The sequence below is a fragment of the Kryptolebias marmoratus genome, linkage group LG12 (genome assembly GCF_001649575.2).
Source record: "Kryptolebias marmoratus isolate JLee-2015 linkage group LG12, ASM164957v2, whole genome shotgun sequence".
Classification (NCBI taxonomy): Eukaryota; Metazoa; Chordata; class Actinopteri; order Cyprinodontiformes; family Rivulidae; genus Kryptolebias; species Kryptolebias marmoratus.
In genome coordinates, this window is record NC_051441.1 from 19,367,997 (window position 1) to 19,395,558 (window position 27,562).

The 27,562-nt window shown below is 42.1% G+C and overlaps 1 protein-coding gene across 1 annotated transcript; it reads right to left on the bottom strand.

Moving 5' to 3' along the window:
• Positions 1 to 19: 19 nt before the first annotated feature.
• On the bottom strand, positions 20 to 11,176 carry rad23aa (RAD23 homolog A, nucleotide excision repair protein a). Its single transcript, XM_017435695.3, has 9 exons — positions 10,913 to 11,176; positions 9,929 to 10,090; positions 9,612 to 9,814; positions 6,020 to 6,063; positions 4,223 to 4,350; positions 2,020 to 2,107; positions 544 to 674; positions 303 to 464; positions 20 to 217 (listed from the first exon to the last, which is right to left on the bottom strand). The coding sequence occupies exons 1-9, from the start codon at positions 10,976 to 10,978 to the stop codon at positions 104 to 106; spliced, it is 1,098 nt and encodes a 365-aa protein (XP_017291184.1). The 5' UTR covers positions 10,979 to 11,176; the 3' UTR covers positions 20 to 103.
• Between the last annotated feature and the right edge of the window lie 16,386 nt (positions 11,177 to 27,562).

Genomic DNA, 27,562 nt, shown 5'->3' on the forward strand with positions numbered 1-27,562 from the left:
GTGTGTGTGTGGAGGGGGGGTGCAGTCTTTATGCTGAGCTGAGGATGGGAGGGGAGGGGATGGGGGGGCTGGGGAGGAGGGGAGGCAGCGCTCCGCCCCCCGCTCAGTCGTCTTCCAGTCCCTGGTTGAGGAGGAAGTTGGCCGCCAGGTTCTCGTTCTTCTCGCAGGCGAAGTAGGCCTGGATGACCAGGGCCTCGGGGAAACCCAACGCTTTTAACTGAACCACAGAGACACAGAGGGCCGGTTAAAAACCACCAACAAGCACCCGCACCGCCAGGCCGCCTCTCCCTCCCTCCGCTCACCCTTTCTATGGCTTCCTTCTCCTGAGGCGTCACCTGGATGTAGTTGACGGGGGCGCCCTCCTCCCCCGCCGCCCCCATCTCACCAACCTCCGGCGCGTCGCCGCCCTCTCCCACCGGCTCGTTTAACATCTGGATGAACAGCTCCTGATGCTGACTGATTTGCTGTGGGGAGAAAACGTCGATTACCCCGTGAAGGCGTAATCCGAGACGTGGACGGCGGGGGGGGGGGATAAAAAGGCACCTGTAGGAGCTGAGGGTTCTCCCGGCCCAGTTGTTGGAGCAGAGCGGGGAGCAGAGACGGGTTCTGCTGGATGGCCTGTCTCATGTGCAGGAACTGGGGCTGCGTACGCAGGAATGCAAGTGGGTTTTCTCCTGAGAAAGACACAAAACGTTAACTTCAGATAAAACTAAAACAATTCTACGTTCCTTCTTACAGAAACATACAATCAGAAATTAGTTCCCAGCTCCCGTTTTTTAAAGTGCGAACTTAAACATTTCTACAAGCGAGCCACGTCAGAGCTTCATGACCCACAAAACCCGGAGAGGCTGGGACTTTATTTAGACTCTGCAGAAGTTGGCACCGATGTTCTGTTCGATCCGCCTCGACTGGTCAACACTCGCTCCGATATCCGCCCGGTCATTGAACGCACCACAGCTAAACGGCAGCAGTCGTCTCGTCTGGATGGTTCTCACTGACGGGTTAAGGAAGACTTGTTGACAGCAGCTGTCTGTCTTTTACAGCAGAGCTGAGGGTCTCCATTTAAATACCTTGGGTACAGTGAGACTTCAGACAATAGGAAAAGTGGATTACAACTATCTCTGTTTTATTCTTTTGAGTTTTAGCTCTCATTAAACATGTTGGGTTTAGAAATTTGGGCACCAAAAAAACAAAACATTATAGCAAAGGTAGGCTTAGGTTATTGACACAGAGACTGCTGTTACAGTTAATGATGCTAATAAAAGATGTTAAAATGTTGATTTAATCATCATTTTGTCTTTGTTTTACCGACAAAAGCAACATTTTTATGACTGCAGGAGGCGGCGCCGTTCAGCTGCAGCTTCCCCATCACCCGTGGGCTGACATGACGCCTCCGCGCTTTCGTTTAAGTAGAAAAACTCCCGGAGAGACTTTAAAGAGGCCTGCCACTTGGTTCTTTTCTTCTCTCGTCATGAACCGTGACCTTGAAATCAACGGGCATCACCCTGGACTCGTGGGGGTCCAGTTTGACATTCCTGCGATGCACGGTTATCAATTTAGAGCGTGGACAAGAAATTGTCGGCAGCAATTTGAGTCGTTCTGGTGGCCATTGTGAATCAGACGGACAAAATACTACTACTGTGAGAGTTACAGTACTTCCTGTCAGGTGGTTCATGGGATATTTCAAAGAGGATTTCAAGCATTTCCCATTCATTTCCAATGAGGCGTTCTTTGGAGGGCAAACTGCATCGCCGTGGTAACTCAAAACACCAATTAAAGTAACGGCACACATCTCGTGACTGAGCCGGGAGCACTTTTCCATTCGGGCCACATTATCATAGACAGAAGAATGAGAGGTCAAAACTCGCTAATTACTTAACCCAACGGATCTAACATTGAGTTTGTACAAACCTGTGGTTCTCCAAACAAAATGACTCAGTTCTTTTTGCTGCGGCTGCATCTGCAGCACGCGCATCCTGCAGGAGAAAGACTAGATGTTGACGGCCTGCGGAGTCCTACCTTCTGCTAGAGACGGCGCCTCTGTGGGTCCAGATGTGGGGGCCTGCGCTGGTGGGTTGCTCTCCTGAACCGGGCTGCTCGGGATGCCCTGTTAATGCAACGGACATCTTTCACACACACATTTATACACTTCCTGGAAGCTGCCTTAAGCACAAACGGACCAAAACGATTCGTATCGGGGCCGTGTGTGTGTTATTAAAGTCAACAATTTGACATTAAAGCTGACTCACTTACAAGCTAAATGCATCAAACAAAAAATATATATAATTTTACCCTTTTAAACAGTCAGATTTTTTTTTTCTTTTTTTAAAACATTTAAAACCTACAAATGGCCACAACAATGTATAGAGTATTAGTGGTGAGTTACTGACGTGATTCTGAACCAATTTATAAATGTCACACATTCATTATTTTTCAATGTTAACAATGCCCCGCAAAAGGCTGAATGGAGGCGTGCAGAAGTGCGGCGCCCGGATCGTTTATGGTGTGCACACGACAGAGACACGACAGACAAGTGGCCCTTTTTTTTTGCACTCGAAGCCAGTGTTTGGACGAATGTAGTTAAAGAGGAAAATGATGTTCACAAGAGCCACGCTACACGAAAGCTGCGTTTACGTTTCCACACAGAGGAAGCTGAAAAAGCTGCCGGTTGTTGGGGCTTCTGTTTAAAGGTAGTTTCTCGTTCGATGCGAAATGTTGGCGTTGGGATCTCCAGAATGTCGCGAAGCGTTCGCAGCATCATATGATGCGGTCGACAGAATAATCTGTACAGCTTAGAATGGTTTTACAAGTCATGATAGATAAAAATTAGGCTGGTGTTTTTATTAAAAACTCGCAATGTAAAACAGCCACGCGGCTCGCTGGTCACAAACACTCAGAATTCAGTGAGACTGCAACAAAAAAAGTCCCGTTTTCTTGCAATTTTTGAAATGCCGATTAGTTTTCAACAAATGCAGCCCGGTGAGCGAGAACACAGAACGGGATCGTGTCATGTTAAAGATACTATTTTCTATTCCTAAACTCTGCAACAGGACTGAAGGAAGCAGGTAAGAAAGCTCTGACACAGGGGTGTCCAGTCCTGGTCCTGGAAGGCCACCGTCCTGCATGTTTTAGTTGTTTCTCAGCTCCAACACACCTGATTGGAACGAATGGGTGAATAACAGGCTTCTGCAGGACATGAAGAGCTGCTGAAGGGGTAGGTGAACACTTGGATCAGGTGTGTTGGACAGTCTCCAGTTCCTGAAATGACCCCGCATGCGCACACGAAGGTATGACGTCGCTTTGCACGCTGAGTTTAGAGAGAATATGGATGCTGGGAGTTTTGACGCGTTGATGTGGTCGGATGAAATGCGACCTGAGCGTTCACTCTGAAGTTCCTTTGAGAAACATTGGATATGTATCCAATTCAGTGTCACATACTGAAAAAAAAAAAATCAGATTTGTCATGTTCACGCTGCCATGAAAAGATCCGATATGCATTCGGGAAAAAAAAAAAAAAAAAAAAAAAAAAAAATTAGAATTGAGTCAGTTTGCCTGCTGGGTGAACGCAGCCAAAGTTTTTCCCCCCCAATTACTTTCAAAGTTAGAGTGAAAACAGTTTTATGCTGCAGGTCTGAGACATTCCATGCTCGGGACTTTGTTGAAGTGTGATAACTGTTTACTAATTTCATCTCATCCATCTGAATCATAACCAACTCAAACGTGAGGTTCCTAAAGATCCCACCCTATAGAGCAGGGGTGGGCAATCCTGGTCCTCGAGGGCCACCATCCTGCATGTTTTCCTTGTTTCTCTGCTCCAACACACCTGATTTGACGGGTGATTAACAGGCTTCTGCAGGACATGAAGAGGTGATTTAACCACTGAATCAGGTGTGTTGGACCAAGGAAAGAAGTAAAACTTGCAGGATAGTGGCCCTCGAGGACCAGGATTGCCCACCCCTGCTATAGAGTATATTCACAGACACACTCAGCCTCAGTCGGATCTTCAAATGACACATTTGTCTCCTCCCACGCGACATGTTTGTATATTCATGGATTTGTAAAAATAAACGGGTTCCTATTTTTTCCTCCTAAGTTACAGAAAATTGGATCTCAGTGTCTGCAGTCCTGAGTGCACGGGTCGCCAGCTGGACTTTCAGCAAAAGAAAATGAGCAGTTTTCACTAAAAAGGTCCTATTTATAAGTGTGTGTGTGCGAGACGTACAGTGAGGAGGTACTCCACAGCTCTGTGGGGGTTGTTGAAACTGGCCCGTAGCGCCGCCACCACTCGCTCCCTCTCGTATCCCATAGACATGATCTCTGTCAGCATGGCCTCGTACTCGGCCCCGGTCACTGCAAACAAGTGGAAACATCTCAACTCGCTGCTACATGTGAACACACGGCAGTGCAGTGAATTTAAAAAAAAAAAAAACAGGCCGGCTCACCTAAAATATAAAACCCCGACATGCAGGTTGATGACGATGTGAGAAATCTGTTTTTAAAAAAACATTTATTGACTCTGTTTGAAGACCTAGAGGAACATTTTGGCCCCTTTAAAGGTGTGTTTTATAGAAAGGTAATAAACAGTATCTTACCTGTTGAAGGTCAAAGAGCTAACTACAACAGGTAAGATATTACTTGTTCATAATCTGTCCACAGAAGCCCACTTCACAATGTTTAAAGTGAGAAAATGGGAGTGTTTAAAGACAGTTAATTTACTTTATATATTTATTTTATTTATTTACTTAGTGGTAAGAGCTGTTCCAGAAACACGTGGACTAAATGTTTGACTTTGGTCTCTTCTGAAAGGTAACACGATAAGGTTTCCCTAACAAGCAGACCTGTGTTAATCATCATGAGGACCGAGGTACAGATCTCTGAACGCTGCTTCGTCTCTTAGTAAACAGAAGAGGAGTTGTGCTAAGACTGACTGGTTAGAAAACACCCGGACCACAGACAGACATCCTTCTCAGTCCAAGTTGCAATAAGGTAAGGGGAGACAGGGGAAAAAAAAAATGTTTTTATAGAGCTGGTATATCTGGGCAGGATTGTAAAAACCTTTGATGAATAATGAAAACGGGAACAAAACATGGACGCTGTTATTAATGTTTACTGACAAAACAGACGGGGCACAGCTACATGATGATCTACTGAAAGGAACTGAAGCTTCTTCTAAAGTGGACACCTCATTAAACGAGAGTACCACCAGCGATACATAACACACCTGTCAGAAAATCCTAATCCTAATCCAAACCACGAACTCCCCTCACACGTCCATCCTGAATACGTGCGTCTAGAGTTGGAGCGCCCACAAAGGGTTCCCCTGTGACCTTGACCTTTGACCCCGTGACCTTGAAATCAGTAGGGCTCATCGTTGACCCATGAGGTGTCCAGCTGTGGAGTTTGACAGTCCTGCGTTAAAGGGTTCTCAGTTTAGAGCTTGGACTAAGAGTCGTCCACAAATGGACAGCGCCCGTCTTAACAGGGGCGTATAAAAGTACACTAAAGCACGAATTAGAAATGTACCATGACAGTTGTATTTGTTTTTATTTTGATTGTTGTTGATGTTGGTTTTACCAGCCCTTGTCATCGTATCAGAAAATATTCATATCATTTAACTGAGTTGTATTTTTCACACAAATCATTTCTCTGAGCGCCTCTTACACAAATAAACCTACTGAGAAGGTTACTAAACTGAATTTATGTCTATATTTTAAGATAAAGATATATATAGAGAGCGCAAGGTGGGTTTAAATAGCAGCCTGATATTTCCTCCCTCTGTGGTTCTGAACTGAGTGGACCACATGGGAATCTCCCGTCTCGATCTGTCACACCACAACAAGGGAGGGCCTGCTTTTGTCAGAGCCTAAACATAGAAGCGATACGCATCGAGCTGCAGCCCGTGAAGTCCCTGACTGACAGCAGCGACAACTGCAGCCTGAGCCTTAGTGACAACACGTTTTACGGACAAAACCACGACGATATCGACGTGAAGAGAGCATGGCAGCTCCGCGTTACCTACCCAGCGCTGAGGAGGCATCCAGACCCTGACTCCCACCACTGGAGCTACGAAACGTGGAGGCGAAAAGAAAAACAAAAACACAAACATTAGACGACCTGAAGAGCAGAACCGTGCTTTTAATTTGAAAGTTTGGAGCTGAACGAGGCAGCAGATAATGTTTACAATTAAACTGACATCAGTTTTTCTTTTCACTGCAAACAACCACATTAAATGATAAATAAGGTGTTAGAAACTACAATATTGTTTTTAATAAATTAAATCATATCTTTGTTCTTCCAACTTATAATATGTACTACTTTAGGTAAAAAGATCTAATAAAACAGGACAACTTCAATTTAGGGAGGTCATAGCTCTACTAATTAATTATTCAATTGTTTATTTTTAAGTTAGGAGTAATAAGTAGTTTGTTTCTTTTTCAGTAAAATTAACAAAATGAGCCTTAAAGTCAGTTGAACAAGTTTGGTTGTTTATTTAACTGAGTGGTTTTGGCAAAAAGACACGTCCACCGTCTTAAGAGCTGACTTCAGTATGAAAAAAAAAGAATTTTGTTTCTGTATAAAGCTTTCTATGATCAAAAACGTGCAAACAGCAGCTGGCAGGACAACTTTAAATACCAGCTGAGACTAAGTCAACATCAGCTGGCCACATCTGGTTAAAAAAAAAGAAAAGAATGAGACGTACACAGAAAATTATTAATTATGATTATTAGACTCTGTTAACATTTTTAGTCAACATGTTTCTTTTTATTTCTGAATGTTTCAGTAACAAGTAACAACAGTTCTCCTCCACACCACTAGTCGGCACTGCAGGGCTGAGACGGTTTTAAAGGTTTTCAAAGACAGAAGGTGTCTGAAGTCTTGGGGAGTACTTTAAGCTAGTTGACAACAAAACTAGGGTTTGGAAGGTTTTGGGTTTTTTTTTTTGGTTTAAGAGCAGCAGAAGATGCAGAAGATGCAGAAGCACTGAAGAGGACAAACAAAACGGCCGCAAGTTTATTTTAAAGTTGCTAAAAATGAGTCTGGGCTCATGTTTGATTAACGCTGCAGTGGACCGGTGTTGTGTTGAGTTTGGTTCCCCGGTCCAGATCTGACCCCCCTGTCTGCAGCTTCATTCTCTTTTGTCTTTAACCCATGTTGTTTTAACCAATATTAAAATATATATTCACGTAAAAAGCTTAAAGAACAGATCGCAACTTCTCTTTTGTCCGCTGCAGCAGCTAAAACATTCTGATGGCTGGGAAACAAATTTAGCCACAACACCTGTGTGTTTCTGTTCTTGCTTTAAACCCATTTAGATGTGGAGATATCATTAAAAACTAAATTATTAATATTTAATTGAACAAATTCAACTACAAAATTAACTAATGTCCCTCGGGGATCAATAAAGTGTCTTTTTCTTTGATTCTATAATAAATACAGTTAAAAAAATTAACTCATAAGGATGATTTGAAAAATGTAGTTAAGTTAAAAGACTATTATTCAACTCTGTTTATTCTATTTTAAATAGTTGTGTTGAATTTGTTTCTCTTTGTGAAGGTAAAACCATGAGACTGAAGTTTGCTGCAGTTCTTACCAACGATATCCTCACAACATGCTGTATCTTTAGCCTTTTTTATTAAAATACACACATAATCAGAGCTTAGTTTTATTCATTTGTCAGGCTGGAGGTAAACCTTTGAGCCTAAATTTTATACTTTAATTTCAAAGTCTTTGTTTATGTGAATATTTTACATAAATAATTATTATAAAAACCGAAACAAAGCTTTTCTTAAAGAGCTGTGATTCTTGGCTAAACTCACGATTTGATGCAGCTCACTGTGTTGCATCTTCTAATTTTTATAACCACCAGGTCACTGTTCCAGTAATATTTAGAAAGTTATAAATGAAGTGTACAAGTTAATTTACTTGGAGAAGTTAGACATTTGTCTTAAATATTTGACTTTCAGCTCAGTGAGCGTGACACGACTCCGCAGTGAAAACAACAGGAAGTGGTGCAGAGCAGAGGTCTGAAAATAAATGTAGGAAAATGTAAATAAAAACAGAACGCAATGATTTGCAAATCTAAACCGTTATTTTTTTCAGAACAGAACAAAGTAAACATATCAAATGTTTACACTAAGAAATTGTGCAATTCTCTAAAAAAAAAAGAGCAGTTTTGAATTTGATGGCTGCAACGCGTTTTTAAAAAGTTGAAAAAAGGAGCAATTAAAGGCTGTAAAAGTGAGTGGTGACAAAAAGATGCAGCTGGAGGAGCATTTAGTAACTCATTAGGTTAATCGGTAACAGGTCAGTGAGAGGACTGGGGATAAAAGGAGCATTTTAGAGAAGTTGAATCTGTCAGAAGTAAAGAGGGGCGGAGGTTCACCGGTCTATGAAAAAAGTGAAAAACTTTCAGAATAAAGTTCCTCAATAGAAAAATAATAAGACTTTAAATATCCCATCATCTATAGTTCATAAAATCATCAAAAGATTCTAATAATCTGTAGAAATCTCTGAGGTCAAAGGTCAAGGCTGACAGTCAGTATTAGATGTCTGTGATCTTGGGGCCCTCAGGGGCCCCTGCAGTAAAACCAGGTCTGGTTCTGTTCTGTTCATCACTGCATGGACTCAGGAACACTTCCACACATCACTGTCTGTAAACACAGTTCACTGGACCATCCACTGATGCTGCTTAAAGCTCTATCAGGCAGAGAAGAAGACAGATGTGAGACTGAGCTCCATCCAGAAACTCTGCTGTCTCCTCTGGACCAAAGATCATTAAAATAGACTGAGACAAAGAGGAGGACTGATCTGATGTCAGAGGAAGCAAAAAATAAGAAAAACATTGGGGAAAGGGTGCCAAAAAAGTCCAGCAAACACCCAGGACTGTAGAACAGCTATAATCCTCCATCAGAGCAGAATGGGACAACATTCCCTCTAAAACCTCCAGCAGCTGCTCTCCTCAGTTTATAGATGTTTACAGACTGATGGTAGAAGAAGAGGAGAGGCTTCACAGAGGGAAACATGGACCTGGAGCTACTTTATTCAGACGTGTTGCTGCCATCAAATTCAAATCACCTTATTTTTTCCCAAAAACTTTTACAATTTCTTACTTCCACTGTGTTCCATTGTGAATAAAATATGGGTTCATAGCAGTTTGTTTGTATTTACATTTTACACAATAATCAGAATTAGTTTTGTTTTTCAGTCATTACTGAGTATAAAGACTTCTAAGTCACTTTCTGTCATGAGCTCTTTGTATTTGCAATATTCAATATTTTCAATATTAAGGCCTTTTACCCCAACATATTTGGTACATGTTTTTAAAAAAAAATGAAACATACTTATTTTAGTCTCTAAATAGGAAGTTACAGAAGATTGTTGCTACACAAAAATCCCTCAAACTATATTTTTCCCCCCAAAAAAGCTGGCCCTGAAGTTGACTGACATCTCTGCAGTTTAAAACCTTTTGCAACGTCGCCCTTTCTGCATGAATTGGAAAAAAATAAATAAAGAAATAACAAAAAAAAACACCCTCCTCAGATGAGAAGCAAAAGAGAAGTGGTCCAGCTGCCTTGTTTTTGAAAAGCTCTTCGGATACAAAAAGGCTGTACCTGGCTGGTTGTTGTGGTTCTGTGTCTGCAGTGTTTGGCTCCGGTTTGGCCTCCTCGGAAGAAACTGGGGCAGCTGCGGGGGCGGGGGCAGGGGCAGGAGCGGGGTTTGAAGCCGGAGCAGGTGTGGATGTGGAGCCGGAGTCCTGTACAGGGGGCTTGGGCGCTTCTGAGACTGGAGGTGAGGCAGCAGCTGCAGGCTTGGCCTTTTTTTGGATGTTAAAAAAAAAATAAAAAAAATATACCAATTGTTACGACTTGCAGCGTCCTGAGCTGTGGGTCTGAAAGGACCACCTGCCAGCGAGCAAAGAGAGTCTCACCTTAGACACCATCACCACGACGAAGTTCTTCTCGTCAATTTTGTAGTCTTTGATTGGCGTGTCGTCTTGCAAGATTTTGCCGGCGTATATCAGTTTCTGGCCAGAAACAGGAAAGTTGTCTTTTCCCCGTTCGGCCTCTATCTTCTCTTTCAAGGCTTTGACCTGATGGATTTTTTTTTTTTTAATGAAAAGGAGAGAGAGAGAGAGAGCTTGCTTTAATGGTGAGGAAGAACAGGAACTCCTGAAGGGCCTCTAAAAGCTTTAATCTCTACAAATGAATATCTGGAGTGCAGTGTTTATTATTGACACAAACTAAAAAAAGCTCAAACACAGTCTAATTAATATACAGCACAAACCTATCACATTTTAGGGAGCCATCATATGACCTATCATGCTAGCTGACTCTGAATATTGCAACTGTAAGTTTTCTGTTTTTCCAACAATGGTTACTAAAGCTAGTATCACCTAAAAAAGGTGTGAAATTCTCTGTCAGTAATGACGAAGCAGAGTAACAAAACTACTGCGACCTCCTCCCACGGCGAGAGCATGTTGACAATCTGAGGCTAAAGCTAGTTTGTAAATAGCAGTGTCATGAGCATTAGCATTCCTATCATTCCTGCCCAGGCTTCCCGTTTACGCCGGACGACGTGAATTTCGTCGAGTCGGACGCGAACGAGGAGCACAGACTCCGAGGCAAGCCGCGGCACAAACTTTTCATGCCGAGAAACTGATTTACGGTCGCGTCGCTTTCAGTTAGAAGAGCTAGCATTAGCATTGTTAGCTCGCTAACCTTAGCTCGCGACGCCGAGGCGTCGCGTTGTTAGGGAATTCCACAAAGAGTATATAATTTTGGGCGAATGTGCAATTTTTTTTCCAAAACTGCAGGACTGCATATACGTCGGGGAGCTAAGCAGTCTACACATGAAGGGTAAAACTGAAACGCCGCGGCTAGCAGCGTTAGCATGTTAGCACAGATCCGCTCACCGTTTGTTCGGGGTCTATCTCAATCTGAATAGTCTGCTGCTGCAGCGTTTTAAGCGTGATCTGCATGGTGGCGAAGGCGGACGTCCCGTCAGAGGCGTTTCTAGGAGAGAAATAGCTGCTCGCCGCGCGGTTAATTTGTTCTTGAAGTTGGCGTTTCGGGTAAGATAACAGCTAGCCGAGAAGTGTGTGTATCCATGAGCACTCAGCAAATCGCCATCTTTGGTGACAAGCTGGTGGAGCGTCGAAGAGGAGGGAGCTCCTGGAAGGCACGAGACGTGAGGCGCGCGAGCATGTGAAGCATGGCCCTGAACTGTATGGCAGGCCGGTTTGTCATATAATACAACCGGCTGCCCGGACCTCTTTTAACATGCAAGTATGGAAGAAAGAAAGGAGGGCAAAAAAAGAGGAGACATGCCTTTCTATTGGCTTGTTTCCGAGTTTAGAGATTAAAACCGAAATGTCAAGAATAAAGTTGGACTGGTGGAAACAATGTTGTTGTTGTTTTTTGTCAAAATATGAATCAAAAACCAAAATTGATGGCAATGTACATGTTTATAAAATGAAAATGGAGTTACTGTATGATACCAATCCACTTTGGTTTTAGCAGGGTTTGGACTAGCCATTAGCTCATCTGACTCTAGTCAAAGTGGTCAATCGGAGCTATCCGTAACAGGTAAGATATTCATAACCTTTCCATAGATCCTCACTTCAAAATGACGGGAATGTCAATCATATTTTTTTATATTTTGATTCTGTTCAGACTTTGTAATATCTTGTTAAACATATAGGACTTTCAAACTATTTCTTTGGACTTTCACCACTTTTTCCCCTTCATTTTTAGTGCAATCATGTACAAACCAAATTCCAAAAAAGATGGTGCAATGAGCAAATTGTAAATAAAACCAGAATGTGATGGTTTTCAAATCTTATAAAACCTATCATTTATTCACAGTGGAACATGGTTGTTCTTTCGGTTGCTCCCTGCTTCAGGGGTCGCCCACAGTGTGCAAAGATTTGGCATGTGGCAAGTTTTTTGACACAACATGGGGCCGAACCTGCAGCCTTAGGATTAAAAGACTGACACACTGACCACCGCACTACTGCAGCCACCCCACAATGGGACAGAGTCAACTTATTAAATGTTTAAGCAACAAAATTGTACAAATTTTAAGGGGAAATAAAGTAATTTTGAATTTTATGGCAGCAACACGTCTGAATAAAGTAGCTCCAGGTCCATGTTTCCCTCTGTGAAGCCTCTCCTCTTCTTCTACCATCAGTCTGTAAACATCTATAAACTGAGGAGAACAGCTGCTGGAGGTTTTAGAGGGAATGTTGTCCCATTCTGCTCTGATGGAGGATTCTAGCTGTTCTACAACCCTGGCTCTTTGATGGATGTTTAGTTTCATGATGCATCAAATGTTTTCTATTAGTCTGGGCTGCAGGCAGGACTCTTCTCCTATGAAGCCTTGCTGCTGTAATGGACGCAGCATGAGATTTGACATTGTCTTGCTGAAATATGCAAGACCTTCCCTGCAAAAACATAATCTGAATGGGAGCATATGTGGTTCTAAAACCTGTAAATACTTTCCTGCATTGGTGGTGCTTTTCGATATAAGCTGCCCGTACCACAGGCACTAATGTACCCCCATAACATTAGAGAGGCAGGCTTTAGAACAGGGTTCAGACTTTGCAATGCTCAGTCTACACAGGCCTCAGGTAGCAGGTGAAAGGTTAAATGTCAGGACAGGTAAAAGAACTGAACAAGTATGGCCTCTTCTCTCTAAGCCTCTGTGGCAGCGTGAATTAGGATTACAAAATCCCACCTGAATTGTGGAACAATGTCCTTTGGACAGATGAGGCTGAAATATAACTATTTTTGGCTAAAATGCACTTGGCCATGTTTGGCAAAAAAAACAAACAACATATCAGCACAAACTACCAAACATACCAGCTGTCAAACATGGTGGTGGAGGGCTGATGGTTTGGGCACCTTGCAGTCATCGAGTCGATCATGAACTCCTCTGTAGACCAAAGGACTCTGGACTCAAATGTGAGGACAGCTGAAAACCGAACCAAACTGGGTCAAGATGAAACAGATCTATGATCCCAAACACAGCAGCTGATCTACAACAGAACGGCTCAAAAAGTAAAGCATCGAGAAGTTGAAATGGTCCAATCAAAGTCCAAAACCTCAACCGGACTGATAAAGCCATACAGAAAACGACTACTTCAAGCTATTGCTGTTCTTATTGAAACTGTTGAAAGAAGCGTTTCCATTTTGGCTCAATTCTTGCTTAATAAGCAAGGACACGGTGGAACCCGCTGTGCGTTTTTGTGCACCCGAGGTTTGACTCGAATGGTCTGAGAACCTGGTAAAGACCAGATACTTTCTATAATGTTCTGATTCATAAAACCAGAACTGAAAGAGAGTGAACTTCCCTTTCCAATGACTGCATATGGGACGGTTCAGGGTCACCAAAGCCAGCTGTAGGCGTGAGGATTATCAAAGAAAACAGTTTTCCGATCATTTGTCTCTTGAAGCCAGTCTGGGAGCTGTCTGCGAGGAGAGGAGTCAAGTAGCTGAAAGGCTACTGGACTTTTCTGTCTTTTTAGAAACTCTAGAAACAAGAAATAAGCCTGCACCGGCAGCCATTTTCCCTCTTTTTCATTGAGCTGAACAGCCATCTTGGCATTATCCCGATGAGCACCTGAATGAACCTGGTCGCGGTGAAGAAGGAGCTGAGCCAAAAGACGAAGCGCCCAGTAGTACTGGAGCATCTAGGTTCGTCATCGACAGTCATGATGTGTGTACCATGACCAAAACGAGCCTCCTCTGCAGGGTGTCTGGGCTCAGCCGTAGAGACAAGGAGCTCCGAGAACGGCTCCTGCTCCTCTGCACCGAAAGGAGTGCACCTCTTTGTTTGCACTGTGTTTATTTACTTATTTGTCTTTCTTAAATGGTAAGTGGACTGTACTTATATAGCTCCTTTCTAGCCAACCAGGCCACTCAAAGCGCTTTACAGCCCAATCTGTGCCCTCATTTACCCATCAACACACATTCATACAGCACTCTGCTACAGCAAATCTGAATAAATCGTTCTATAGAGTCCCATTCATTCACTGATGGGACACATCAGAGGCAATGAGGGGTTCAGTGTCTTGCCCAGGGACACGTCAACATGTGACTCCGGCCAGGAATCGAACCTCTCTCTCGTTGGAGGACCACTGGTCTAACCACTGCTCCTCAGCCGGCCCTTTACTATGGTACGTTGTTTTTTCACATACGGACAATGCCTGCCTTCTGGGTTGTATATTTTTGACCCATAAATGGTTTGGCACCTTATTTTTTGTTACCGTAACGTCAGGTATTGGCAGTAGTGTGTTAGTTGACATGCAGTTTGTGTGCGTGTGTGTGTATGTGTGTGTTTCTTCTGTTCTTACTTGAATTTGAAACTATTCCTTAAATAAATGATGTATGGATAAATAAAAGAGGCGTCTGATTGGGATGGCTTGGGAACTCCTCGGGATCCCCCAGGAGGAGCTGGAGAGCGTCTCTGGGAAAACGTACATATATATGCATGGATGGACAGATGGATGGATGTTTGTATGGATGGGCAGATATCTTTATTTACAGTTCAAAAATCAATATGATTTTAATAAAAACAAACTGAATGAAATTGGCTTACCTGTTTTAGGATCACATTTTTTGTTGTGAGTTATTGTAAAAAAAAATGTTTTGTTAGTGCTTGTTTATGGTTTGATAATGAAGGCCAGGTAAAGACCACAGGAACCTATAAATATGTGGGCAGGTTTAGGACCAAGGCATAGGTGGGCCTGTATTTTCTATTTTTGTTTTGTTTGGTTTTAACCAGAGCAGGAGAGGCAGCGGGAGACACAAATGTTTGTCTGCTGCTTGCCGTAATGTAAGAAGCCAATCATCTGCACATCCATTTTCTCTTACCTCCTTCTCCTGGTGCCTGCACGAGACCGGTGAGACCCCAGACCGGTGGCGTGTCCACAGGGACACATGGAGACGAAGGAGACAAACAACCATTCACACTCTCAAAAAAAAAAAAAAACAACCATGAAAGAAAAATCCTCAGGTTTGGACAATGGACTTCTTCTTTGCCTGCGTTCAAAAGTAACCCTGTTGCATCACTGGCCTTTGGTCTTTTTTAATAATTTGAGTTTAAAAAGATTCGCCACAGTGCAGTTCTGTGATGTAGTCAGCAGGGGGCAGCATTTGACCGTTCAGACAGCATGGCAGACTAAAAGGTAGAGTAGATTCCTCTCTCCCTCTCTCTTTGATTAATGGCAGCATGTCTCTGGTTGTGTTGGTGATTGAGTTGTTCATCCGGAGCTTTAAAGAAGAGCTCTAATTGGACACACGATGATGTTGTGTCCTAAAAGGTAGGACGGATAGCTGAGCGGGTACACCTACACGTCTGCGGCCACACCTGCCGAGGGACACGGACAGGCGATAGATCTGAGTCGCCTCATGCTGAAAATGTTTGCCGGTTATTATTATTAGGGATTATGTTTTTTTAAAGCCGTGGCATGCTGCGGCCGTTGTGTGATTGCTACAGTAATCTGATTTAATCCAAGAAAATTATAGATTTGTCCAAACCCTTTTCTAGTTGAGAGCCATTTCCTAAATTACAGCTCCACACACACTTACCATAACTAACATTTTGTGCATTATCTGACCAGCGCTAAAGCCTTCCATTCCGCCCTTTTTGACACCTCCAGATTTGTTTCAGTTCAACCTTTTCCATTGTTGTTTTGGCCTCGAGTTCAGCCTCTCCGCTCGACACAGCCTTTGTTTTGAGAGGATTAACCAGTTTTTCTCTTTTTTTTGGGGGGGGGGTCGCATGAGATGCTGCGGCATAAAAAAAAATCCTGTATCAGTGTGTGGTCGGTGCCCTAAATGTGTGTTCATCTGAGTTAATTCTAAAGGACAGACCTATGAAAGATTAACAAGGAAACCACCATGTTTTATTGACACAAGCCACATTCACCGGCATATGGCTCAAAACACAGACCTACTTAAATACGTGCTCTTTCTGCAGGCTTTTATTTTATCCAGGAAAAAAAAAAAAAAAAAACATACCGTAGACGGTTTTTGCTGCAACGGTTCAACATTTGACATCATGTTTCTAATAAAACTGGCTTTTTTATTGTTTGCTGACTGAGAATCAGGGAATTTTAGGTATCCAAGGATGTATTGGAAGCACTGAGGGGAAAAAAAACCCAAAACTTAATTTCTCAGTGTTAGGAAGTGGAAGATGCGTCGTCATATCTTGGGTTCCTAAATGGCGGACCGCAGTCCAGATCTGGACCCAAATAAAGTATTATCCGGGGATTAAATTTTAACAAAATTAAACATATCCTGTACATACAGTATTCATTTCTTTTAATGTGTGCACATATTTCTGTGGAGCTGCATTTACAAAAATAAAAGAGCGACATTACATCTACACACTGTACATGACCAGTAACCATGCATGGATATAACTCCAGCTGCTGTAGACACTAAACACTTACTTTATTTTTATTCTTTTCTTTTTCTTTTTTTGGTTGCACAAGTTTGAATTTATTGGGGATTTTCAATGATCCACACAGAGTCAACATTATACTTACAGACTCAAATACAGCCCCACGGATATTTGGCTAAACAAGCTTCTGTCCCCAACTCTGACTGGATATTTGATCACTCCTCGTCTCAAAACTGGTAGAGTACATTTAAACCGGCTGGTTTCCTGGCATGGACTCGAGTTTCAGTCAAAGTCCAGCAGGATTGAGGTTGGGGTTTTGGGAAGAAGCTTAATGTTAGCCTGATTTATCCAATCAGAAACCATTTCTGATGTGTTTGGGATCACTGTCGCTGTGTCCAGGTTTTAGCCGTCAAGCTGTTGATTTGAGGGAAAGTCAAAGAATTTCTTTGTTCCATCCACTTTGTTCAGCACACCACAGCATGATGCTTTCACCACCATGCTTGACAGCTGTCACACTGTTCTTAGGTTGGAAAGCCTCATCTTGACTCTTATTTTACTGCATTGCCTTTATTGCTAGTGTTGATATGGAGAGATGCCAAACAGAATTTCATTATAAAGTTCCTTCTGATGTTTTTTATTTTTTAATTTTATTTCCACATTTACAGAAATTCAATTCAGACTCCACAGGTTTTGAAGAATTTCCGGTAATTTGTTTTAGATGTTGCAGCTTTTTTTTTTTTTTTTAAGCATTCACTGTAATTTATTTTCAGCTTTTCTACAATTTACTAAATTTATTTTAGGTGGAGCTGCTTTTCCCACGTTAACAGTAATTTGTTTTGGGTGGTCCAGCTTTTCTGGCTTTAACGGCATGGCTCCCTTTATGTAGCGCAGGTTTTTTTTTTTTTTTTTTTACAATTTACGGTGAGTCCCACACCTGGCCTGCCATTTTTCTTTCTGCTTCCCCTCTGCAGAGAGAAGCAGGATTTTAAGTGAAGACCACTTCTCTAGACGTCACGGTACACCTGACGGCATCCCTTTTCGGTTCAAAAGCTTGAATTTTGTGTTCTTGAAGCTGTGAAGTGTTACCATTGGTCCATATAAACATAAAGTAAATTAATACCAGCTGTCTAATACTGTATACGTCGTCTACATGCCGCCAAAATTGCTCCAAACTGTCACAGCGTGGACACACAGGGTTTATTAGTGTGTTCAAAAAGCATCCCGAAGTGAAAACATTCCTAAATAAGTTTGATTTTAAATAATAATGATCAACATTTTCTCTGTGAGCATAAAAGAGCTGCTACAGAGGAGGACAATAAACGCAAGTATGTTCACCAAAAGGGAGCAAAAGAACTAAAAATAATTTTTTAATTGGCAGAGAATTTACCGATGGCGTCACTCCTCCACCTCTTTTCCTTTGTGTCCGTGTCCTGTGAGAGAAATCCTTCTATCCCTCGGCAGGTACACCCACACAAGGATGGTATCATCTGCATAACCATGATATGTCACACTGCTTTATGTGTGTGTGTGCATGTGTGTGAGCCGGCGCTGTCGCTGCAACAATGAGTGAGTCACGTATGCAGCCCACAGGGGATGGCTGAGACCTCCGCACACAGATACACACACACACACACACAATCTGTCACTAATCACAGTGAGTTGATTTGATTTATATTTTCCTAAATAATATTACATTTGTTAAATGTAAAAATCGACCTCATGCTCCTGTCACACGGTTGCATAATTGTGTTCCCATGGTGTAGTGAGATACGTGGCTGGAAGAAAATAACACCGCGGCATCGCCTCTTTAATGGTACAACAGATGTTGCATGGTCTTTAGCAAGTTGCCACAGATCCATTGGTCATGGATAAAAAAAAATTGCAATGTATGAACGCAGCAGCCTTGAAATTTTGCATATTTTTCAAAAAATAGGTAGTAGTGACCCAAGAATAGTTTTCCCCATGTACTTAGGTTTCCTCAAACAGACCAAAACCATGCATGTTCGGTTCATTGGTAACTCTAAATTTTCTGAGCCTGAATGGTTGTTTGTCTCTATGATGGAGCGGAGACCTGTCCCTTACTTCTTGAACAGTGACCGATAGAGATAGGCACCAGCTCCCCATGACCCAGAACCTAAAAGTTAGAAAAGAAAATGGATTGACGGACGGATGGACCCCAGCGTTACATAATTTCATGCTATGCTAAGGTATCGCAACATACTTGTGGTGCTTTTATGAGAAACAGGTGTTGCTGTTAGTCGTCTTTCTTGTCCGTTTCACTAAAGACGGGTTTTGTCACCGCCACAAGAAGTGATGCAGCTAACTGCTGCTGCTAGTTAATAACCACAGGATAATAACCAACAAATTTTATGTAAATAACTGTGTAATACAAAATTGACAGCAGTGGAAAGGTTTTATATAAAAAATAAATAAAAAAAACAACTAGGTGTTCACATAAACCCCTATGAAATTTTGGAGACTAACCTAAAGTATCTTTGTTTCGGTGATGAACTGCACATTTAGAATAAGAGTACCGCCAACGGTACAAATTACGCCTATCAGGAAATTGTCAGAGTAATCAAGTGCGGACAAGGCTTTCATAAAGGGTTCACCTGTGACTTGACCCTGTGACCTTGAAATCAATAGGGATCATCTTTGACACGTGAAGTGTTTGACATCTCTATGTTAAAGGGTTCTCAATTTAGGGCTCGGACAAGAAATTTTCCACTGATAGATGGATGAACAGCAACATAATGGTAAATGGGTTACACTTGTGTAGCACTTCATCTAGTCCAAGGACCCCAAACCGCTTCACACTACATTCAGTCATTCACCCATTCATTCAGTCACCCACTGATGTCAGGAAGCTACACTGTAGCCACAGCTGCCCTGGGGCAGACTGACAGAAGTGAGGCTGCCATCACACCGGCACCACCGAGCCCTCTGACCACCACCAGTAGGCAAGGCGGGTGAAGTGTCTTGCTCAAGGACACATTGGCTGAGACTGTCGGAGCAGGGGCTCGAACCAGTAACCCACCTGGTTACAGGATGAACCCATACCGTACCATAATAGCAACTTAGCAAGGAAACAAAATAGTCTGCTCACATAACTACATTACCCTGAAAGTTGCCAGAAAAATGAATAACTCTTGTTCAATGGGTTCTTTTGTTTTTGCTGTACAACTAGATGCTGGTGTAGATTCTCAGTCATCCAGGACATGGTAAATCCAAGAAAGGGTTAAAAACCAAAAACAAAAAGCAGAGAGTGTGGAGTTTGAGCTTTTAAAGCTGGGATGTTCTTTAAACTGGCTTCACCTGCAGATTACACACTCTCCTAACAACAGAGGTTCATTAAGGTCCTTGTTAGCCTGACTCACTGATGGGCCACTCTGGTCACATGAGTGCAGGTGTTGATTGGAGTGAAACTGACTGGGGATCAGGCCTAAAGCTCCATTATAGGTTTTCAAAGCTCGAATCTGAGACCTCCTCCTCTGTTTAAAGTTGGTTTCTCTCTTTTGACATGGATGGCTTCCTTCACCCCCCCTCTCAAACTATCTCTCTTCTCGGTCCAAAACGTGAACATTGTGGTCCTCAGAAGAGTGCTCTGTAAAACTATACTCTCCATCAAAAGCTCTGATGTTAGTCGTGTAATGTCATAAGTCCCTTGAGTTCTAATAAAGTTGTCTTTTTTACAGAAATGTAATTTTAGGACCGCCCAAGCAAAGGTGAACTGAGAAAACAAAAAGAAAATCATTTACAAACCCCATGGATTTCAACTACCGCAACTTTTCCCACAAAAACACATTTGTTTTTCCAAAATTTCATCACATAAGTATCTAGTTTGACTCGAGTACGCAATGCCAAGGATGAACTCCTGCTCACCCGTCAGCCGACAAATCGTCCGATGCGCCAAACAGGTTGCGCTTCAAGGTGACATCCAGACGGGCTCGGTGCATCGGTTGGTTGCCATGGCGACGGCGGATGCGTGACTCCCACGGCGACAGCTCAGAGAGCATGCTGAGCAAACATGGACTCCCCTGAGAGCGGGACAACCGGTAATGACACCCACAGAGGAAAAAAACAAAACAAAAAACAAACCCCATAGAAGCAAACACACACATTAAACTCACAGGAGACCGAGGCGTTTGAGTTTTTAACAGCTCCTGCCTCTCTGCCTCTGCCTCCTGCATTCCCACCCTCTCATGTTCTTACTTCTATCTATATATGTCCTCTGTAACCCTTCCTGCTTCGGAGGCCGACGTTATTCTCCTTTATTCATCCAAAACTGGGCCACAAAGCATCACCCAGCACATCTCCACATACCCACACACACACAGAGTGAGTCAATGCTAATTAGCTCTACAAACAGGTCTCAGCTTGTCCTGCGCGCGTGTGTGTGTATGTGTGTTGAGGTGAGAGGAGGCCAATCTGCTGTTAACTAACTACCGTGTCAGGATTTCTTTTTCTGTCCTCATTTACGGAAATGAAGTTTGCCCCCCTGCATGACCCGAATCTCCCGACACACGGTGGCAAGAGGGAAAAAGAGGCGGAAACGGACTCAGAGGAACCGAACCTTTCCATTTCTACATGGGGGGGGGGGTGTTGAACTGGGCAGAGAGAGGAGGATGAGGGACTGCGACAAAGTGAGGCCGGGGAGGGGAGACAAATGTACGATACGATACAGGAAGGACAAGGAGATTATGAGCGATGAGACTACGCTGCGGCGGCTCGGTTGAACTTTACCTTCTAAGGAGAAAAGATGAGTCCAGCGCTCCAACGTTAGACCCGAAGGAACGTTTTAATGAACCAGATCCTTGAGGTCCTCGCCATAAACGGCAATGTACATATGTGGTCAGAAGTGTACACTCATTGTGGGCAAGATTGTCGTAATTTGGGGCTTTTCATGATTTATTCTAACCATTCTTTTTCTAGGTTGGAATAAGTACACGACACAGACCTGCAATGATTTTTGAAACCAAGCACCGGGTGCACAAGTTTGAATTTATTGTGGGTTCGCTCTAATCCAGACAGGGTCAAAACTTTTGTGTACAGGCTTAAGTATATCATACCTCCCCACTAATATTTGGTTAATGTCCCTCAGCAAGTTCCACTCTGATCATAGGCTGATATTTCATGACTCTTTTGGGCAAAATCTTTTATCGAGTTGAAGTTGGCGCTTTAGAAAGGCCACTCCTGCAGCTTCATTCCATCCTGATTTATTCAATCAGAAACCAGCTCTGATGTGTTTGGGATCCTGTCCCCCATCGCTGGGGATCTTGAATAATGAATGTTTTTAGTTTTTGACATGAGTGTTTGTCTTGTCTGGAATTAAACAGGACATACAAATATACGTCCTTTAATGTTAATATTGTTTGATTCCAAGAACTAAAGCATCAAGTGAGACACTCCTGCGATGCCTGATGGTGTTTAGCTGCACGGACATGTTCCCGTCTTACATGAAGTCTTGCATTACATCTTTGCTGTTAAAGATTTGGAGGGAGAATATAGTTGTGATAATTTGATGTCGGAGGCTTTGCAGAGTAATGTATCCTGACAAGCCTTTTTATCCACCACCAGGCACAGAGGCAGAGCCAGAGGGTGGCCAATGGTGGCCTTGGCCATCATAGATTAATCTTCAGCCACCCCAATCATTTAAGGAAACTCTGTTTTCTAGTTTTTATTTTGCTTGAAGGATGTTAGTATTTCTTTAAATAAATGGGGTGGCCATTTTTTTATGTGTGTATATATATATATCTTGGTTTTTGACATGGCAACCCAATTTTTAATAGTAACACTGCTTATGCCTGGACACGTCCACGCACCAAAATGGAAGTTAGTATGTCGCTTATTTTTCAAGTTATCCAGCTCACAAGATGAACTGGAAGGATGGACAGACAGAGGGGATTTCCAAGTCCCCTCTTCGGGTTGGAACCGAGGACAATAATGTTGACCCTGTGTGGATCAGAGAAAACCCACAATAAAGTCAAACTTGTGCACCAGTTCTTGTTTTGAAGAACCATTGAAGTTGTACTGTACAGACCAACTCGTCCCTTAGTTCTAAGGAGCATTTGAACATCTTCCAGTTTAGTGTTAAGGTTTTATATTTAGTGAAATACATGTCCTTTTTTATTATCTGTTTTGAAGCAGCCATTTTCTGTCAGAAAAACTTGGATAGTCTCACTACGCACTGCCTTTTAAATGGACAGCATTTGTCCTGTTGACAACTCAAAGCACTTTGTGCTACAAGCCTAATTTCTTAGCCTATACATTATTCAGTCCATGTTCTGCCTTTTAATCATACACACAAACATAAATGACGGCAATGTGGGCTTCGGTTTTTTACACTCACCGGATGACCATCCTGTTGCTATGTAAGAGTTCAGCCAGACTGAACGGTCTTTGCAGGGTATTGGCAACGTCTTCAGGTGTGTGTTAGGAACACAGTGGGTCTTCCTTTACAGATGGTAGCTTGTGGAGGGTTTGGAGCATGATCTCCTTATGTCACCATAAGGAGATCACAGAGGTCTTTTATCCTAGTAGCAGAGTGTTAGAGTCCTGGGTGGAGCACACTGACATGTATTAAAGCTGGACATCATACGACATCCCGAAAGTTGAAGCCAGAAGAGGAACAGTATGCTCACAGGATATTCGCTGTACAAGTTTTAAGCTCTGCCCCTTCCACATAAACAAACAAGACTTTACCAATATATAAAAAAAATTCCACCTTAGACAGTTTATTTCAGGTGTTGATTCTTGTTTGTTCACATAGCGTTCAGATATTAATTTTCTTAAAACGTTTAGCTTATTTAGCTTTTTTGAGCTTATTTAGATTTGAGCATGGCGGCAGTGTATCCATGAAGTGGAGCACGCAAAAATTCCACCAATCGGAACAAGTTCACAGAAACACTTTAGCATCGTCCCACTGTGGCTCGACCTTCTAGCCAAGGGGTGTCAAACTCAGTTACACAAGGAGGCAAAAATTAAATCTCGATCAATATTTATTGAAAAAATACAGAAATTAACCCTTGTTTTAGATTTAATATGTCAAATCATTCATATAGAAATATCAAATACCTTTTCCCAGTTTCATATTATATAGAATTTAGATGAAACATCCTTTGATGAACAAAGAAAAATGGATCAAACTTAAAAAGACGTCATTAGCATTCTCCATTAAAACAGCGAAAAAGCCGCCAACAAAAATCTAATCATACAGCTGCTGACATTAACTGTGAAACAAGAAGTAAATAATACAAAAGACAATATACACTGAAGCAAACGCTTGAGTTAATGATGCACAATGACTCAAGTCAGAAATCTGATATTGTTTCTTGGCTGCAAGTTCATCAACAAAAGTTTGATTGGTCCCATTTCATGTTCTCTGTTGGCATTTTCACGTAAGAATCTAAGACTATTGAGAAACTGAAACTGAAACTTTATTTTTTTAGTTTCAAAGTAACGGTCACAAGAAGACTTCACTAAATAGGTTCAGTTTTTTAAGGAAAACAAGAAGCAAAAGAGACTATCTGTCACGAACTGGAGGGCCAGATCTAATAACATTTAAATGTTGCCTTAGGGGACCAGATAAAATGTTACCAAGGGCCGGATCTGACCCGCAGGCCTTGCGTTTGACATGTGTTCACATGTGTAGCTGCTGCATCCTGATTGAGTTCAAGAGAGCCATGCTTGCCTTTACACTGAAAGAGGTTTTCTAAACAGGTTGTGGAGAGATCAGTGGGCATTTGCTACAGCGATGGGTGGACACTAAAATACATTTAATCATCCCTTTTTCTCCTCTGCTCTTAGTCTATCCTGGCTGCACAGAGGGGATGAAGAACAAACAGGCAGCAAGCGTTTAATAAAATTACTTTCTTGTTACCAGACCTTCATTTTTAATGACACATGGCAGCTGCATACCTGCCCCTTGTTTTATTGTCTTCCACTGTCTTATTATTTGTGCCCAATGGTCAAGAACATTAATGACAAGCAACAAAGTGAAATAAGGTATTTTGGCTTTTTTTACCCCTAGGACCAAAAAAAAGAGAGAGACCCCAATTGAAAAAAAAAATCAAACTTGAACCGATGTCTTGATTTCGTAGTGCTGCGACAAGAAGATGGATTAAGTGATGTGAAAGCTTCGGAGGAATCCAAAGCAGGCTGCACAGATGTTGACATGTTTTTCTAAAGTGTTTGCAAGTAGTTTGGTTTGACAGCTTCCTAATATGTGAAACCAAGAAATTAAGTCTCACCAGCAACAAAAGTAGAAGCACAATAAAAGAGTAAATCATGCTACTGTAACCGGCTGAGGCAGCCTAAATGATCACATTTGTTAACTCAGCTGGGATGTATCAGGATCACCAGCTGCAAAAAAACAGCTCCATGACTCTCTTTTGGCAGATCTTCAATGAAACATCAACCCACCGTGTTTTATTTTCACCGAAGATCGTGATGCATAAAACAATGCTATGTGCCACAGATTCTTCCGTAGTTTATTGCGTATCCCCCCTTTTGTAGGTATAGATAAAGCACATGCAGTTTGATAAAACGATATGCCCTCATATAGATTTACAATCATGCAGTCAAAAAACATTAACATTTTATAATAAGTAGGCATCAGTTCCTATAAATTGGCACCCTTAAATCAGAAAAATCTGGGAATCCAAAGCAGTTTGGACCAAATTTAACTACATAACATAATTTTTTTTTCCTTTCTCACTTGGTTGGTTTTTATAGCCACATTTGTAGATCTCTGAGGTGATGCAAAAGTCAGATTTGGCAGTGAATACTGGAGCTAAAATCCAACTTTATCATTTCTGTAGACCTAATGAAACCTGGACTTCCATTAGTCTGTGTTCTCCATCTGTGTGGGTTTTTTTTTTTTTTTAAAGACAGCTTCATCCAACCAACTTACACGCTTGCCACTGATGGTTCCTCTTGTGCTGGGAGAGCGCCTTCCCTCAGGTTGGAGCTAAAAAAAGCTTGGTCCTACAATGGTCAGTCCCTGCAGTGCAGTCACAAAAGAGGGTACCTTCTTCTACAGTCATCTACGGCATTCTTCCACTGTCAATCCTCACCATAAAATTCATTAATTAATACATTACATCTCAATTGTTAAACTTGTACAAATGCCGTCATTTAAACTTGACCCACTTTGGCGCTAAGGGAGGTTGCCAAGTGCTCTTCCACAAAATTCTATTTTTATCACCTAAGTATTTTTGTCACCTCTAGATGCACTTCAGAGGAGTATTTCCTAAGTTAGCATCCCTTTTTGATAGCAGGAAACATGATTGGATTGTCCCAGGAAAAGAAATAAAAAGATCCGTGCCTGGACTGCCTTCTCTGTAGCTCTGTAGAGAAAATAAAGACTTGGTGAACAGAACTGGTGACTTTTTGATTCTCCTACAGGTCAGACGTTAGCTGTAGCCCGCTGCCACGAGAAGAGGGCGATTGCGGAATCGCCTGTTTCTATGTGCGTTCATTTTTCTGTCTGTTAGCAGAATATCTTGCAATGCACTGAATGGATTTAAACGAAACTTTGAAAAGTAAACATTGTACGAACATCTACAACTGATTATCTTTTGGCGTCAACCCAATTCAAGACAGGTGGCACAGCTAATAAACCCAAACATGACTATAATTCTGCCAACTTTACAGGTACTGAGCTCCAAAGTTGGTGTGGTAGTAGCTGATAGTCATTCACAGCACATACTTTAACCCTCCTGAAGCCTTCATAACTGAAAAGAGGAATAGAAACCATTGTAACTTCAGGTCCATTTGACCCGAAGGCCATGGGAGGGTTAAGCGCCAACATATCTTGTGACATATCGCATGAGATTGCACATAATGCTATATAAATTCAGTGGGATGGTCGCTGTGAGTAACCCCTATCGTTTACAATATCTTTGTTTCAAACATTGGCATACAAGGCAACAAGCGATGTGCATTTCTTCAAGGAATGCTAATTTTATCAAACATTGTTCTTGGTTGGCCTCATTTCCTTGCTTTCCATTTACGCCTAATCTTGTTCAAGATCAGAAGCGTGCTGGTGCCTATCTCCAGCGGTCAGTGAGAGGTGGGATACACCCTGGACAGGCTGCCAGTCCATCACAGGGTCAACACAACGATGTGCACACACACATACACACATAAGTTTGTATTTCTGTACTTATTAGGACTGTGTATTGACTTCCATTCCTTTCTGTAGCCTAATCCCTTACCCTAAACCTTTCCATTACCAGTACATACTTAACCCTAACCTAAACTCAATTCACACCTAACCTCTAAACTTAAAATGGCGTTCCACCATATTAGGACCAAACTCATTCTCTGAAAAAACTACTGGTCCTGACAAGGTAGGTGCGTATATCAGATAAAAGGACCTAAAAAAGTAACAAAAACAGGTACACACACACACACACACACCTAAAATTAATTTAGTTACTTGTTAAGTTAACATGCGTGTTTTTGGACTGTAGTAAAAAAAACAGAGTATCTTGACAAAACCCTCACATGTCTAGGAAGAACATGGCGATTTCACATTAAGGCTCTGGTTAGGATTTGAGCTTCCAACCTTCTAGCTGTGAGGAAATGGTGCTAACCACCTCACCACCATGCCACCTGCAATCGGACTCCAAAGGCTTACTTATCAATCAGCAGCACTTACTGTAACTGCAAGCATCTGATGTGACCGAACATGATGCTAAATGATGAAGCAGTGAGACTCAGCCGACAAAGGAGAGGTGTAGGTCCAGCAACTGCACACTGAACTAAGGCCCTGACTACATTAATCCAAATATATTTTTAACCCCCCCTGAAAAAGTCAGGGGGGTTAAAGAGAGAGAGATAGAGAGAGGTAGAGAAGGCCTTGTAACTTTGGGTCAATTGGAGCCGAAGGCCACGGGAGGGTTAAACAGCTTGAAAATAAGTATCTCTGTCAGGGGTGGAAATTAAAAATTTTGATCACCAGCCATAGTGGCTGGTGGACAAAATTTTTTACCAGCCACTCAAATATTTTACCAGCCACTATTTTTTGTTGTGACAAAAAGTTATTTCATATAATGATGATGATCGACGTGGGTGGAAGCAGTTGTGGTGCCCTACAAGCTGAATACTCTTGAAAAACAGAAAATAAAATAGCTTCTCATCACAACACCTA

Excerpts from the sequence above, each read along its gene's own strand:
- rad23aa (XM_017435695.3), bottom strand. The coding sequence starts at position 10,978 with ATGCAGATCACGCTTAAAACGCTGCAGCAGCAGACTATTCAGATTGAG. Across the intron at positions 6,064-9,611 it reads GAACCACAACAACCAGCCAG|CTCCAGTGGTGGGAGTCAGG; the intron begins GTACAGCCTTTT and ends CACGTTTCGTAG. Across the intron at positions 4,351-6,019 it reads GGATGCCTCCTCAGCGCTGG|TGACCGGGGCCGAGTACGAG; the intron begins GTAGGTAACGCG and ends ACTTGTTTGCAG.